The following is a 16797-nucleotide window of genomic DNA, read 5'->3' as shown; positions in this document are numbered from 1 at the left end:
CAAACAACAGGAGGCAAGCTCTAAATCAAGCCCTTGGAGATTTCTTCTCAAGATGGAAGGCACACAAAGTCCAGTCTTTGCCCTCTTACTCTGGCAGAAGCAGCAACTGCAGGATAGCTCCAGAAAGCACAGTCACAGGCAGGGCAGCTCTTCTTCCTCAGCTCTTCAGCTCTTTTCCAGGCAGAGGTTCCTTCTTGGTTCAAGAAGTGTTCTAAAGTCTATGGTTTTGGGTGCCCTTCTTATACCCAATTTCTCCTTTGAAGTAGGCCCACTTCAAAGCAAAGTCTCTCTTGAATGTGAAATCCTGCCTTGCCCAGGCCAAGCCCCAGCCACTCACCAGGGGGTTGGAGACTGCATTGTGTGAGGACAGGCACAGCCCTTTCAGGTGTAAGTGAACACGCCTTCCTTCCCTCCTAGCACAGATGGCTCATCAGGATATGCAGGCTACACCCCAGCTCCCTTTGTGTCACTGTCTAGCGTGAGGAGCAACCAGCCCAACTGTCAAACTGACCCATACAGGGAATCCACAAACAGGCAGAGTCACAGAAATGGTATACGCAAGAAAATGCCCAATTTCTAAAAGTGGCATTTTCAAGCACACAATCTTAAAATCAACTTTACTAAAAGATGTATTTTTAAATTGTGAGCTCAGAGACCCCAAACTCCACATGTCCATCCGCTCCCAAAGGGAATCTACACTTTAATCAGATTTAAAGGTAGCCCCCATGTTAACCTATGAGAGGGACAAGCCTTGCAACAGTGAAAAACAAATGTAGCAATATTTCACTGTCAGGACATATAAAACACATTACTATATGTCCTATCGTAACCATACACTGCACCCTGCCCTTGGGGCTACCTAGGGCCTACCTTAGGGGTATCTTACATGTAAGAAAAGGGAAGGTTTAGGCCTGGCAAGTGGGTACACATGCCAAGTTGAATTTACAGTTAAAACTGCACACACAGACACTGCAGTGGCAGGTCTGAGGCATGATTACAGAGCTACTTATGTGGGTGGCACAACCAGTGCTGCAGGCCCACTAGTAGCATTTGATTTACAGGCCCTGGCACCTCTAGTACACTTTACTAGGGACTTACTTGTAAATCAAATATGCCAATCATGGATAAGCCAATTACATACACATTTTGTAAAGGAGCACTTGCACTTTAGCACTGGTTAGCAGTGGTAAAGTGCCCAGAGTAACAAAAACAGCAAAATCAGAGTCCAACACACATCAACAACCTGGTAAACAGAGGCAAAAAGTTAAGGGAGACCACGCCAAGGATGAAAAGTCTAAAATGTACCAAAACAGATGGTTCAGCTGTCAAGACAGGATCCGCTGTATGATGGTGATGGAAGGAGAGTAGAGAGAGGATAGTGTGTGGATGATGAGGACAATTTGGTGGTGAAGATAGAGGACGAGAATAATGAGGTGTCTGAGGGCAATATGAATGAGGAAGAAGGAGAAGGTTCTGCTAGCAGCAGTAGTCCTGAAGTGAATGAGGGCTCTGCTAGCGGCCGTAATCCTAAAGTGAATGAAAGTTGTGTTAGTGGCCGTAGTCCTGACGTGAATGAAAGTTCTGCTAGTGGCAGTAGTCCTGAAGTGAATGACAACAAAAAATCAGAAAAAGACCAAAATGGTTGTCAGATTATGTGTGTGAGGAAGAAGATGGGGCCGAGTGATGAGTGGTGGATAGTTGTTTATACAGAGGGTTTCAGTTTTTTTAAATAGTTTTTTTAAGTTGGTCTGTGCTTCGGATTTCCGAATGCTAGGCGAGCTGGAATCATCAGTTGCCAGAGGGAATTGGAAGTGGTTGTACATGTTTTTATGCTGGCGTTTTCAGTGAAGATTAAACCTGTTCTTAAAGACTAGAACGTGTCTTTACACACCCTCTTTACGTCACCTCTTCAGCTGCTTCTCTCTTTATAATCCCTCCTCTGTCTCTACATCGCCGTTCTCTCTTTTCCTCTATTTCAACAGCACTACTCTTCCGCTACCTCACCTCAGTATCTCCTCTTCACTTGTTTCTCTCTACACCTGATCACTATTTCTTTCCTTACTCCCTCCGCTTATTACTCTTTTCCTTATCTGACTTTCTACACCTCTTCTCATTTTCCTTCCTCACCACTCTCTCTATACTTCCATCACTGCCTCACCTTTCTACCTGTGTATCCCACCCTCTCTCTGCCTCCTCCTGTTAGTCACCTCTATTTCTACCTTATATTTCCACCTCACCCATTGGTGAACCCTGTCCATTTCTACCTCTAGCCCTCTCACCATTTCTCCACCTACACCTTACTTTTCCTTCTTCTTTCTCTGTTTCTTTCTTCATGACTACCTTGCGTTTCTCCCTTTACCTCGCATCTGTCTCTCCCCACCTAACCAATCTGTCTACCTAACCCTCTACTTCACCTCTCTCAGTAGACTGTTGTCTTTACCTCTCTGTCCTACTTCTATATCCCGCCCTCTCATTCTGCAGAGTAGAGCGTGACCCAGAGAAAGTCACACATAGAAATGGGAGCGAAGAGACAAGGCAGGTGAAGATAAATAAGGAGAAAACGATCAGATTTTACCAGGTGGAATGGTGAAAATCCTCAGAGCAGTGCAATGATTTTTACTGTTGCAGCAAGAATGGCAGCTGTGAGGAGGATTTAATTGTGATTATGCCCGTATGTCTTATTTTTATATGATGATAGTCCACTAAATATCTACTAGGTCATGTTTAACTTGTCTTTCTGACACTGGGAGGAACACACTGGTCAAACACTGAATTCACATGCAATAACGTTCTTGAAAGACACAAAATCTAGATCTAAGCGCAGAAATAAATGCATTTAGCAATGCTTGTTCAGGTTTTCTATTGGCACTATTTGGCTGGTGGATTCTGGACCTCTTTAGATTTTACTTTTATTTGTATGCCCCCCATTTCTGAAAGTTTAACAAGTAATTCAATATCGTTGGCACCAAGTAATCTATAATTAGCTAAAAATGAGTAAATTCAAAGTTGCTCCTGGTCTCCAAAATCCTTAAAATGGTATTGGAAATAGGGTGAGAAGAAAAGAAGGGAAGAGGGTGAGATGTAAGGAAAGGAGAAGGTAAAGTGATGAGATAGGAGAGGATAAAGAGGGTAAAAAAGGTTACACGAGAGAAGGGGGTCGGGAGGGAAGGGGGCAAGAAGAAAATAAAAGGAAGAGAACTAAAGGAACAAGAGGATGAAATGCGCCAGGCGAGAAGAAACAGAGTGAAGGATGCAGGAGAAAAAAGGACATGTCAGAAGGCTGCGAGAAAGTAGGGAATGAGAGGCAAGAAAAATTATGTACTGAAGTGAGAAGACATAAGGGGATTAGAGTGAAAGAGATTCAAGAGGAGAGAGGGATGGGACAAGAGAGAAAGGGACAAGAAGAAGGGTATTCAGTGTGAAGGGGATGAGAGGAAGGCTGTGAGGGAAAAGGTGAGAGGGGAAGGGGTGAGAGTGAATTGAACAAAAGGGGAAGGCGTGAGAGGGAAGGGGGTAGAAGGAATGTACAGTACTAACGGGAACAAGGTGATGGACTGAGGCAGAATGGTGCTAGAGGGAAGAGAACGAGAGGAAAGGGGTGAGAGGAAACAGGATGAAGGAGGGAAGGGGACGAAAAGGAAAATGACAAGTGTGTAGCTGAACTGGATAAATATTATGAGGGGGGATGAAATAAGAAGGCAAGGTGGGATGGGAATTTGACATGAATGCAGGGAATATGTATTACATTTTGTTTTATGTCTCTTACAGAACTCTATGAATCTCCCACCAGATAAAATGTCCCTTCTAAGGCAATATGACAACGAGAAGAAATGGGAGCTCATATGTGATCAGGTAAGAAGATGCAGCCATGATGCCATGCATGAACATTCACATACAGGAGACCCCTGGCAGCTCATTTATACCTGGTTATGGGAGTTGATAAGCTCTCACTGTGGAAGCGCATTCATACCCAGGTAGATCCTGGTTAGTTGGGGTTCATGATTAGTGGAGTTCATTCATACAGATCGGGACCAGGTTAGGAGAGTTCATTCATATCAGATGACCTCTGATTGTTGAACTTAATTTATACCATTTGAAATCTGAGTGCAGGAGTTCATTCATAACCAGGTTAGTCCTGATTAGAGACGTCAAATCAGGCACAGGTGAGTCTAGGCTTCAGTAGTTAATTCATGTAAAGTGAACTCAGACGGACGGAGTCCATTCATAACCACCTAAGACCTGCCCATGGGAGGTCAGTCATTCCAAGGTAAGGTCTACTCTGGCGATGTATTCTTATCCAGGACAGCTCCAAGTGTGGGAATTCCTTCACACCCACCTGAGCCCCGAGAGGTGAGTTCATTCATACACAGGTGGGCCCTTTTCGATCATACCCAGATTAACCCTATTTAGGGGAGTTCATGTAAGCAGTTGGTATTGTTATGAACATTTTACTTCCTCCCACCACTGCATCATGAGCCAATGGATCCCTTCGCTTTGAGTAATTGCACAAAGCCTGTGCACACTGTTCACATCCAACTAAAACAGTTTATTTCTCTTTAGTGACACAGCTCATTTAAAGTGTGCTTTTTTATATTAACTTTAAAATACCACCTCTTTATTTCGCCTGAAGTTTGTGTGCCCAGTGAGATGGTGATTTATTTTTCATCTCCTTTTAAATTTAAAGTGTTTAAGTAACATCGGAGTTGCCTGCATTTTGAGTGCTTCATTCTGTGGTGATGTATTCTTGCCTCTTATAGTAATAATTACAACAACAAGAAGAATAGTAATACAAATAATACAGTGCATGTTATTTTCACTAGTAAAATGGCCACATCGGGGATTTTTTCCTTTTTAATTCAAGCATATGGCGGTCATGTTTAGATGGCTAGGTGTTTTATTTTATTTAGTGGCACATGCTTGCAATAAAAATAAAAAAATACATGGATCATGGCACAATGTTAAGTCTAGACCTACTGGATTTGCTAATAGTTGTTAGGTACACCCAAAGGTACCTGATATATGACGGCAAAGAATTGTTTAATGAAGTGATACCATTGGATACATAACTGCAGCAAGGTTGGACATCCAGATGCCTTTGTACCACTATTTTCTGATCTATCAATTCTTTAAGTACTGAGCCACCAAAGTAATAGCACAGTAAGAACACGTGTAAATAATAAATCACTACAAATGCCAATAGCACGGGTTTTCACAACTGTAGACAATATCAACAGAAAATAAAAATAGCTGGTGCAAAATATCTGATGAATGGAAAGAGGAAGATACTGAAAAAACCGATAACCATTGGAGGACCTAACATCTAAGATAAAATACAATAATACTTTGACAGAGTATGGAGGCTCCACTGTCCACTGGCAGGAAGCAAGCACTTCGATGCTAAAGGCTCAAATGCCTCTTAACATAGGCTGGCCAGTTGCACATGTTTAGAATTTAGCAACTGTTCGAAAAGAAAGCTCGAATAACATAATGTTTTTTAACAAAAAGCTTGTTTGCAGTAATTAAATACGGTTTAACACAGATCACTGTTCATTTTGAGGTATTAATGACAATCAATAGTAAATCTGCACTTCCTTCGCGTATAAACTGCCCGAAAGGTTGTTGCCAGTGTGGGAAGAGACCACAAACCTTTTCAAAATCTCTAAATGAGGAATATATGTAGTCACGTGATTACTTTAGAAATTAGAATAGCTAGCGCCATCAGCAACGCTGAAAACACCAATATGTGTCAACTGAGTGGTGATGTGGATTCAATATCTGCTTAAACATTGCCTAATTGTCACCATGAATATAAAAACTAATTGAGAAACCATTTGGTGACTTTCATTTTAATACTATTAATAAACTTTATTTACCACACTGTATGTTAAAAAAATGTTATTGTACCCCTATCGGAACACGCCAATAACTAGGTTTGGAATGCATTGTCGGACAATCAGGCAGTGCCCAATAGTCTGGTCTGATAGGCCAGTGTGTGGATCGATATGTTGGCAGTCTTTCGGCCTGTTTTATGGCCTGCTGGGCCGGCTTTTACAGTTTTACTGTTTTACAGTTGATTCCACAGATACTGGAACAAACATTCCCTGCAGCCATCTCACACTCGTGCAGTCTTCCATACCTTGCAACACAATTAAACAGTCTGCCTTTACAAGTTCAAAACTGCCCCAATTTGCAGACAAGAGACACTTTTTTTAAGTATCTAATTCAACAATGAGGGCCACTTTTATTTTGGTGCTCGGGCTTAATATCTGTCCCAGTCCGACCCTGCCAATAACAATGTCCCTCTGACCGTTCATACCCAACAAACTTACTTGCACGACTCTTTAGGAGAACCAAAAATGTTGTTCCTAAGTGGGTGGCCCAAGGAGGTATTACTAATAGTGGAGATAAAGTGGGCGATCATCATGGTTAATGCCTAGCACGTGCCATGGATAGATAGCAGGCCGCTAGATAAACAAAAATATGTGCCATAAAAAATGAAGCTCTCCTACGAGGACCTGCATGGCTTAGCACTCAACCCTCCATTGGAGGCCAACACCTGCTGCACATGGTCACCTTCGGGTCCGGGCCCTGCTGTGGATGGGCTGCAGGTCATCTTAGGTCATGAAATGATGACTGGCAGATTTCACTGGGTTTTCAGTTTTTAAATGTTAGTTCTTATCGCATTTCAACAACTCACTCTAACATAATTTTTACCTTTGCGTTTTTTTCAGTGAATATATACATATATGTGGGTGTGTGCGCATTGTGAAAAATCCTAAAATAATTATTAGCTTACCTGTGAAGCTTATGGACATCATTTAGGGGTCGCCCGGGGTCGGAGCTGCCATCCCTGGGCCTTCAAACAAACTCGAACTCCTGACAACCCATAAACACCTACCAATCTCTGTACCCTAATGTATCTTTATTTCCGCTAAACACTATCCATTCCTAAAGCCTAAAATCTCCATACTACTCTCAAACACTGCCCATAAATGAATCCTAAAAACTCCTAACCTCTAATAAAAACTACCCATCCCTGAAATCTAGAAATGTAATCATTCCCAAAACATCTCCTTGCTGTCCTTAAAACACACCTTCAACTTAAAAAAAAAAATACATTTTTAAAAACATATACCTATATTTTACATTGAATATTTTTAAAATAATATTTTTGATTTTAGCTTTTTCGATAATATATATATTATTTAAATATATAATAATAATATATTATTTCATAACATATTATTTTAAACTTAAATGTATATACATATATCAAATAAAGCACATTAATTATGTGCAAGTAAGTTATTTGTAACTTATAATTTTTACAATAAGTTTACAGTCACTTTACTCATCATTGTATGTTTGTTTCTATTTATACATTTATATACATATAAACATAAATATATGTATTTCTGTATATATATATATATTCCGTGAACTAAAAATTGCAATGTAATGATATCACACCCTGGAGATTTTTTGTGAATACTCATAGGTTTAAATGTATGCTCATACGCTCTTAAATGCGCACTTATGTGCAAGCCTGCACACTGATAAATGGTCATGCACACTTCACATATACCCTTGGAACAGAAGTACTTGTGTAAACTGTACTTTCTGTTGCTGTGCCACACACTCCCCCACACAGTCATTCATAGATAACATACCCAGAGCCTTTAATACAGTAATTGTGGTAGCGGTACCATCGTCTCACTCCTTAACTTCACTTTGTTTTGCAGGACCGGTTCCAGGTGAAGAACCCTCCGTCTGCCTACATCCAGAAGTTGAAGGGGTACCTGGACACGGGTGGCAGGAAGGTGAGATCTGCTTGACATACTACATATGATTTTCCTTAAAATGTGGGGCCATGCTTGGGTGAAGTCCTTGTTTGTTGGGATCTGCCTTGGTAAACCTGCTTACACAGATGGAAGGTTTTGAGGAGGTGGCAGCTTCTTCGTCCTTCTTTGAGTATGGAACGTTTTTAAAGGAATCCATCATGTCAGCTGCTCCATGGGAAGAACCTTATTGTTAGTTGGATGAGTGTGCCCTCAGGGAGAGGATTTCTTCTTTGAATATGGGTTCTCTACTTGAGGAACTCATCCTTACACAAACCTGCATATAGTCTACTCCTTTAGAAGGATACTCTTAATTGGTGAAAGGTATGTTATACAGAGTTGCTTTTGCTGCCCCTCTTTGCATGCTTGCGGGGGGAACCATAAGGTTAGGCTGCCCTTCAGTTACTGGATGGATGCTTGAGGGATCACTTAAGGTTGAGCTGCTCCATAGGAAGGATTCAGTTGGCAGATTTATAGCCGTGCTCAAATGAAGAACCCTCCTTTGCCCTTTTTCAGGTCTTAAACCCAGAATGGGATACATGTGGGGTTATTGATTGACTCTAAGTGTAATGTCCAGCAGAATCGTTTTTGTGGATGTTGGTTACATCAACCTTCATTTTTGATTTCTGTTTGTTGAGTCATGTCTCATTTAAACTACCCAAGGTGACAATATGTAATCAGTTTAAATTATTACAGATTATTATGATTTCTAGAGGGCAACTCTCTCCATCATGGTCCCTGTATTGTTCAAGCTTTCAACCTTCTGTTTATATGCTGGGATTAGGCACAGTCCACATTCTAAGGCCCTCTGCTGAATTTGGGATTCTGATACACATTCTGGGTCCATGCTTATCATTGGATTTGCTCTTCAATGTACAAATCCAATTCTTGAGTTGACAAAGCCCTGGGAGCTACAGCCTTTCCAAGCCTCTCAGCCTCCTCAAGGTAGCACAGTCCTGTACAACCTCCATGCCACACACCTCCTCTGGTGCTCTTTCGCCTGGAACATGACCATGATTCCTGTTGTTGTAGGGCATGGGCCCCTGACAGCAGTACGGTACAGTCAGGCATCCCTAAGGAGACAGAGGGGCCGGCAGCTGGCACGGCTTTAACCGAGCACTGACAAAAAATTCACTCTCTCTGTTCCTGCTACCTGCAACCACAGAGCCTTAAGCATTCAAGGCCTGCACTCATACAATCGAGGGAGACAAACTTGCAGCCCGACGTAATGCGGTACTCTGGTCTTGACAGATACTACGCAAATATATGTGTGCCCCAGAGGAAACGTCCATTTTCCTAATCTCTGGTCTTCATCCCATAGATTAGTGATCTTCCGTTGATGTACATGGGCTACCTCTCCCCCATGACCACATCTCACATTGCTTTCATCAAGATCTTCTGGCACTTCAAGAGTTTGTGACCTTCACACAGAGCTACCAACCAGTGCCCACGCCCCATGCATTATTACATAACATTTGTAATTTGTGGGGCTGTCAAAGACAGAACTTCGAGATCTGTTCAATCTAACTGTACTTGGGACAATAAGACAAAGGTTTGCTTGGTAGAAGATACTCCTTCATTGTAGAGCGCATTGCCTGAAGCCTTAAAAGGGGTGAGACAATGATGTATGAATCACCTACAAGAAATAGTCCAGCGGACCTCTGCAAATCAGCTGAGGTCTGTTCTAACACTATGTAGCCATAAGTAGAGTCTCTTAGCCCTTGCTCCTCTGCAGACACACACGTGGAGGCAGCCTCTACAGCATGCTTAGTACTATAAAGAGAGATGCACCCCTATGCCATATGTGCAGGTTGAGGATTGCTGGTGGTAAGAGGTGTGCACTAATAACCACGCTTCAGTTATAAACGCGGGAGTCTTGAGTTCTAATAATGGCTTCCTGTTTGACCTAATCATGTGAATACGAACAAATCACTTTTATCACACTGTGTCTCAATTCTCTTCTCTTCTAAGTGGTGTAGTGGGTACAAACAGGCGATCCACGACAGTAAACACTCTTTAAAAACACTTCTTTAACTGGTTAGGTTCTTTTAGGTGCTGGAGTGTCTACCCTGAAGGTTTGTGACTCTCTAAAGGGGATGAGTGTGTCATTCCTTTTCTTTATTGATGCCTGACCTAGACTTTTCTCACAAGAAAAAAGGGAATGAAACAGCTCAACACACATAAAAATAAAACATTCTTTAGTATTGACTTTAGCAGGTGACCGTCAATTTAATCGAACCTGTGAATTAGGATAGGTACTCAATACGTATCTTATATATGGCTGTTACTCATAGCCACTGCATGAGTGCCGAGTTTTAAATCCAGAAATTCACAGCTTTGACGTAGCAACAGTTGTTAACAAAAGCTCTTACCCACTGTTGCTAAGTTGTAAAGGAGCACAGAGCCTTTTAGACAAGAGCTCGGCCAGAGGAGGATGAGGAGGAGGAGGAGAGGAAGAGGAGAGGAAATGAAAAGCTCAGAGACTGGTGGGGATGGAAGGAGGCCCGCTATTTATTTTTATATATTTGGCTCAAGGAGGAGAGGTCATATTATATAGGGCTCTCTCATTACTCTTCTGCCTCTGAGTACCAATTGAAAGCAGGGACAGATGATTTTGGGGGCCATACATTACAAAAAATTATAGACGAATAAAAAGTGAATTTGGGGGTGTTTTTCATCTCGTGGTTCTGAGTGACGCCATAGACAGCTGAAGCTTCGCTCTCGTTGTCTATCTGATTTCCCTCAGAACCCCTCTGTGAAAAACATCCCCGTAAATCACTGTTACCTATCAATAGTTCTACTGTATATCTTTTGTATGGCTTTGCTAGGAAGCAGTGATCATAGATACATCTCTCTCATTCCATAGCTCAGTGAGATCTGGTGCTCTGTCGGGTGGTGATCTGCCTTCTCTCTTGGTCTCTGCTGACTCAGGGATGGTGGGACACCCAGGTGGTATTCTTACCCAATGAATGACAGTCGCCCTCTCAAGACAGTCGTGGGGGTCCTGAAGGAAATTCAAGCCATGCTGAGTAGCAGCTCTCACAAAGCTGCTGCCAGTGTAAGACCCTCTCTCGCTGCTCTTAGGTTGAGAGAAGAAGGTGCAGCTTGGCTGGGAGGGCAAGGGATTACTCAGAGAGTGACGTGGGAGAGAGATAAGATGCCAGGTATTTGCTTTATTTCTATAATGGTGTTGTAAGGATAGTTTTGAGTATCTAGGGTGGTGCAGAAGTGTGACCGGACACCAAGGCTCAGATTTACTAAAATTTAGCATCAAGGTTGCATCACTTTTTTGGTGCCGTCCCAATGCAATATGTATTTTGAGATTTACAAAGTTATGCAAAACCGGAAATGCTTGGCTTTGCATGGCTTATTTTTCTTTCTTTCGTTATAATTTTATTCGGACATCAAAAATATCCATAAAAGTACCAACATGCACATGATAATTTTTTATTTATTTTTAAATATTCAGCAATAACAATAATTAAGTACACAGTCCTAAGTCTAAAAGTGTCCTGCACAATCCAGTCAGTTCAGTAAAATGGAATTGTCCCAGGTTAGTCAGTGTCCATTGTACGCCGAGCACAGCTGCACATGAAAATGCCCTGAGCAATCACTTCTTCATCATCAAGCTGCAAAAAGGTATGCAGTGCAGCCCTAAGGTTTCCTATACCACATCCCTTTACTAGAGGAATCAAAGTACTCCTGGAATACATAGAATAGTGTTTACAGAAAAATAAAAAGTGTGGTGTTGTTTGCCCAGACCTCTCAGGGGCAGGGTATGGAATCAAGGCCAACATTGAAGCCCAGTGGGAAGCGTAACAAATATTCAGTCATGCCCGCTCTGCTACGAAACAGTAGGCTCCGCCCCCATCGGCTCATGGGCTCACTCATGTACCCTGCGGGCCGGGAGCCCTTGTGAGATTCACATGAGCTTCCACGCTGGGCTTCTTCCTCTCAGTGGCCGATCTTTCAGACAAGGCCAAGTTAAGCAGGGCCCGCTGCAGCTGTTTGTTGTTAATTCTATGATTAACTTCCGGGTCTGAAAACACATGAGAAAAGCTTACCTTACGAAAACTTGATTTTACACTGGCTAGCCGGGGGATCTTGATTCCTTTTTCACCATTAATGCAGGCCCTAATGATTTCTCTCGAAAGACCAGCTCCCTTACTTTTCCATACTGACAGTCATAACAGGGGAGGATGACTTCTAATGTAATCTTTAATATATGGAATACTCAATCTCTGTGGTATATCAGATGGGAAGCGGAAACAGGGACTGCCAAAACCCTCGTTCAAAACCTGATCTCTTCGGGCTGGAAGCACATTCCTGGATACCCCACACCTCTGCTCCATAAGTCACTGCAGGTAGGCACTGTGATTTCTACATTTCTAATAAGGGGATGAGTGCGTCACCACCCTTCGGCTATGGTAGACTAGACAAAGTACTAGAAGACTTTGTTAATTGAACCCTACAGTGGCGATGTGCGGTGCCCAAGTACCAGTGTCAGCAAAAATTACTCTTATGTAAGGAAAGGTACTGGTGCATTTCAGGCTACTACTACCTATGGTCACAGTAGAAAGTCAATATTTCTTTGGACCGCAAGTCATGATATAAGACATTAAAATTTGTTTGTGAGGTTAAATCAGCCATGGACCTGACAAAGCCAAAAATTACAAGGCGCAACGCTCTGGGGTTCCTTTCCATTAGGAAAGCATCACCCACAAATATGTTATGTGAAAACAATAAAAAGCCATTCATTTTTGGAACATCTGGAGTTTGGGTCTTTAAAAAGGGATGTAAATTATTAATATATAATATAAATACAAGTGGGGCTAAAACACAGACTTGCCTCACACCTTGCTCTATGTCTTTCGAGACTTCACCATTAGAATTTAATCTGACCTGGTCTTCATGTCCATATGCTAAAAGTTAAAAGTGTACCAATGCTTCGTCCATCCCATAAGTGAGGAGACTTTCCCACAGTTTTGACCGCTTGATGCAGATGAACGCTGACGTCAGGACCATAAAGGTCAAATACAAGGGAGAGCGTTTGGTGATTTTATATTTTACAATTTCTAGTGACAGATTTAGACATTGCTCCTTGGTCCCCACATGACTTCTGAAACCGTACTGGCAGGGGTAGAGAGTTGATTTCTCCTCTGCCCGTACTCTTATCGTATTAAACAAAACTCTACCCAGGATCTTAACTGTCGTGTAAACTAGGGAAATGGGCCTGTAACAACTCGGCTGAGAACGGTCTACCTTTTTAATGATCGGGCCTATGATGGAAGTAGTCATGAACTCGGGAGCCAGCTAGAGGCCAGTCCGTTAAAAACATTCACCAGCAATGGTGCCCAAAACTCGAGGACAGACTTGATCAAGTCAATAGGGTTTAAATAACTCTGGAACAGCCTCCAGCAGAGATATTCACCCATATTGCTAACCCACCTGTGGTCCGCCCAAAATGGGAAGGGATGGCGGGGTGCCGTAGCTTTCATACCTATCCACAAACAGATCCTGCGTTGCCCAGGTCTCCTGAAACATAAGTTTGTCATGTTGTTTAATAAAAGTTACCCACTCCAGTATTGTGATTTTCGAGGAAAGACCGGTCATGATCCAACTCAGTATCCTCAATGTGGACTCATTCAGGGCTACAGGCTTCCAAGCCACTATAGTGGCATCCGGGTAGGGTATTTGTGCCGCTAGGGTGGGTGGGGGTAATATGTTATCACTGGTGCAGGGCGCCAGTCGAACCAGCTCCTTAAGGTCACCCAATGCAGAGAACCTATTATGAGAAACAAACTGAGGATGAATGGGGTGGCAAGCCCTGTGATCCATTGGCATGGCTGGTTTTGTCACGACTCGCGTGCTGCTTACGCCTGGAATCCGCAGATCGAGTGGCGTGGGTCTTGAATGTTCGGCTTTGGCCCAGAAAGGGGAGACTCTTTCTGGTAGCCACGGTGCTGTAGGCAATGGAAACGCCAAGAACAGACCGTGCCCTTCAGAAATAGCGCCAGAGGGAAAAAAACCCTGAAAAGGGGAAAAAACCTCCAAACAGATAGATTCCTGAAACAGGAACAAAAGAACAGGAATCAACAGAGGCAAAATATAAGTAATACACAGAATTGACGAGATCCAGAACCGATAGGCTAAGAATCAGGAGCGAAGACACCATCAAAACAGAAAGTGTTGCAGCGCAAGGAAAGAAAGAAAATACATCCCTTAAATACCACTAAACAGGAAACGACCAACAGGAAGTTAAAGGACACCATCTTAGTTAGGGAAAAGTACATAGAATAGAATAGACTAGGAACCATAGAGAATAGGGAACAAGGAATGCTGGGAAGAAAAAGGTAACATGGGAAAGGGGAAAAAACATAAAGGAAGGTACAACCAGATGTCCCAGAAAAAGAAGAAAAGAACAGAAAAGGAAAGAACAGGTAAGAGGGGTCAGGGGGCACGAAAAACGCGGTGCACATAAACAGAGCGAGGCCCCATGCCCAATCTGGGGCCTCGTAAGGTACACAGCAGACTGGGGGCGCGCCGCGTCCTGTAGACGCGTTGTGCGGCCCGAGCCAAATGTTCGGCTCGCGCTGCAGTACGCGGCGCGACAGTAGGTCCCCCCCCCACAGGCCCAGGTTTGTGTGGAAGTAAGCGGTGAAAACGACGAATCAGAAGAGGTGCGTGAACAGAAGATGCATCTTCCCAAGAGCATTCACTGAGAGGATAACCCTTCCAATGAATCAGATACTGAAGACGTTTGTGAAAAATACGAGAGGCACAAATTTCTTGTGCTTCATATTCAGGTACATCATCCACTAACACAGGAGGAGGACAAGGAAACTGACGAGAGTAAGGGTCAGGTACATAAGGTTTGAGCTGGGAAACATGAAAGACCGGATTAATTTTCCATGTACGGTCAAGTGAAGACGGACAGTTACAGGATTAATCAGCTGAAGGATACGGAAAGGCCCGTAGTAGCGGGGTGTGAACTTATTCTGAGAAAGGCGGAAGGGCAAGAATTTGGATGAAAGCCAGACTTTATCCTGAAGGTGATAGTCTGGAATGTTCCTACGTTTCTTGTCTGCTATTTTCTTCATATATCTCTTGGTGTTCAATAAATTGGATCGAATTATTCTATGGATTTGTAGAAGTCGTCTGGAAAGGGAAGTAACCGCAGGCAGAGGAGAGGTAGACTTAGGAGAAGTAGGAAAAGAAGTAGGATGATAGCCATAGGAACAGAAAAAAGGAGTGACCTTGGAGGCACTGTGGACAGTATTATTGTAGGAGAATTCAGCAATAGGGAGATAAGTGTTCCAGTTGCTCTGGGTAGAATTACAAAAAAAACGAAGGTATTGCTCTAATCCTTGGTTCAGACGCTCAGTCTGTCCATTGGTCTGAGGATGGAAACCCGATGACAGTGCTACATTGATATTTAGGCCCGTATTTATACTTTTTTAGCGCCGCATTTGCGCCGCTTTTTGACGAAAAAACGGCGCAAACTTACAAAATACAATTGGATTTTGCAAGTTTGCACCGCTTTTGCGTCAAAAATGCGGAAAATGCGCAAATGCGGCGCTAAAAAAAGTATAAATACGGGCCTTAGTGTCCTACAAAAATATTTCCAAAACCGGGAAATGTACTGAGGTCCTCTGTCAGAGACAATGGTATGTGGAAGTCCATGGAGACGGAAAATATGATAGATAAATATCTGGCTTAGTTCTTGGGACGTAGGTAATCTTTTCAGGGCAGTAAAGTGAGCCATCTTAGTAAAGGAATCAACAGTGACCATGATAACCCTGTTTCCTGCTGATGGAGGGAGCGAACACATGAAGTCAGTAGAAATGGTGTGCCAGGGAGCTGGTGGAACAGGCAATGGCTGTAGTAATCCTGCAGGTCTGGTACGGGGAATCTTGACTTGGGCCCAAATGGGACAAGCCTGAACGTATCTTTCAACATCCGATTTCCAGGTAGGCCACCAGAAAAATCGCGAGAGAAGTTCTTGTGTGGCCTTGATGCCTCTATGACCAGCAACCGGTGAATCATGGCACATTTGTAATGCCTTTTCTCTAACTCTATTAGTAGGGAGGAACAACAGATTCTGGTAATAATAATATCCTTGCTTTTTACATATAAGCGGTTTTAGTTTCTCTACTTCTTGGTCAGACAGGCTGGAGTATTCCAGTTGTACCTCATCCAGGAAAGACTGAGCTACTCCGATGATCTTACTAGGTTCCAGTAGATACTGAGATGGGGTAGGAGTACAATCTGGATAACGGCGAGACAGAGCATCAGCCAGAATGTTTTGGGATCCAGGAATATAGGTGATGTAAAAATCATACTGACTGAAGAAAAAGGCCCAACGAGCCTGGCGACTATTCTGGCATACAAAATTACGTAAACATTGTAGATTACGATGGTCTGTTCTCGCCTCAAAAGGCTCCTTGGAACCCATAAGAAACTGTCTCCATTCTAGGCAGGCTGTTTTCATAGCTAATAACTCCCTTTCTAGTACTGAGTAATGTTGTTCCGATGTAGAGAGTACATGAGACAAATAGAAAACAGGATGTTCAAGACCATCATCTTCTTGTTGTTGGAGTAAGACAGCTCCGATGGCTCTTTCGGAAGCATCGGTAACTACAATAAATTGTTTGTTGGTATCTGGGTGTCTCAAGATGGGGGCTTGAGTGAAAGCCTTCTTTAAACCTTGAAAAGCTGTTTCAGCTGCCTTAGTCCAGACAAAACCTTTAGTTAAATTTTCCTTCTTTAAAGTGTGGGTTATGTGGCTGGTTTGTTTCGCAAAGTCTAAGATAAACTGCCGATAAAAGTTTGCTAATCCTAGAAAACATTGTGTTTCCTTAATAGAAGAAGGAGAAGGCCAATCTAGGATGGCTTGTACCTTTTCTTGGTCCATAGCTATGCCGGTGGGACTTAAATGGTAACCCAGATATTTGACTTC

At 42.8% G+C, this 16797-nt stretch overlaps 1 protein-coding gene across 1 annotated transcript in view; it reads left to right on the top strand.

Moving 5' to 3' along the window:
* Nucleotides 1-16797, top strand: part of FMNL1 (formin like 1) — a 355813-nt gene that overhangs the window by 166101 nt on the left and 172915 nt on the right. Inside the window, exons 2-3 of the mRNA XM_069237968.1 lie at nt 3769-3852; nt 7743-7820. Coding sequence (XP_069094069.1) covers nt 3769-3852; nt 7743-7820 — 162 coding nt within the window. The remainder of the gene's footprint in view (nt 1-3768; nt 3853-7742; nt 7821-16797) is intronic.

This window comes from Pleurodeles waltl, chromosome 6, assembly GCF_031143425.1.
Source record: "Pleurodeles waltl isolate 20211129_DDA chromosome 6, aPleWal1.hap1.20221129, whole genome shotgun sequence".
Lineage (NCBI taxonomy): Eukaryota > Metazoa > Chordata > Amphibia > Caudata > Salamandridae > Pleurodeles > Pleurodeles waltl.
Note: the sequence above shows the minus strand (reverse complement) of the source record. Positions and strands in the feature narration are given on the sequence as shown.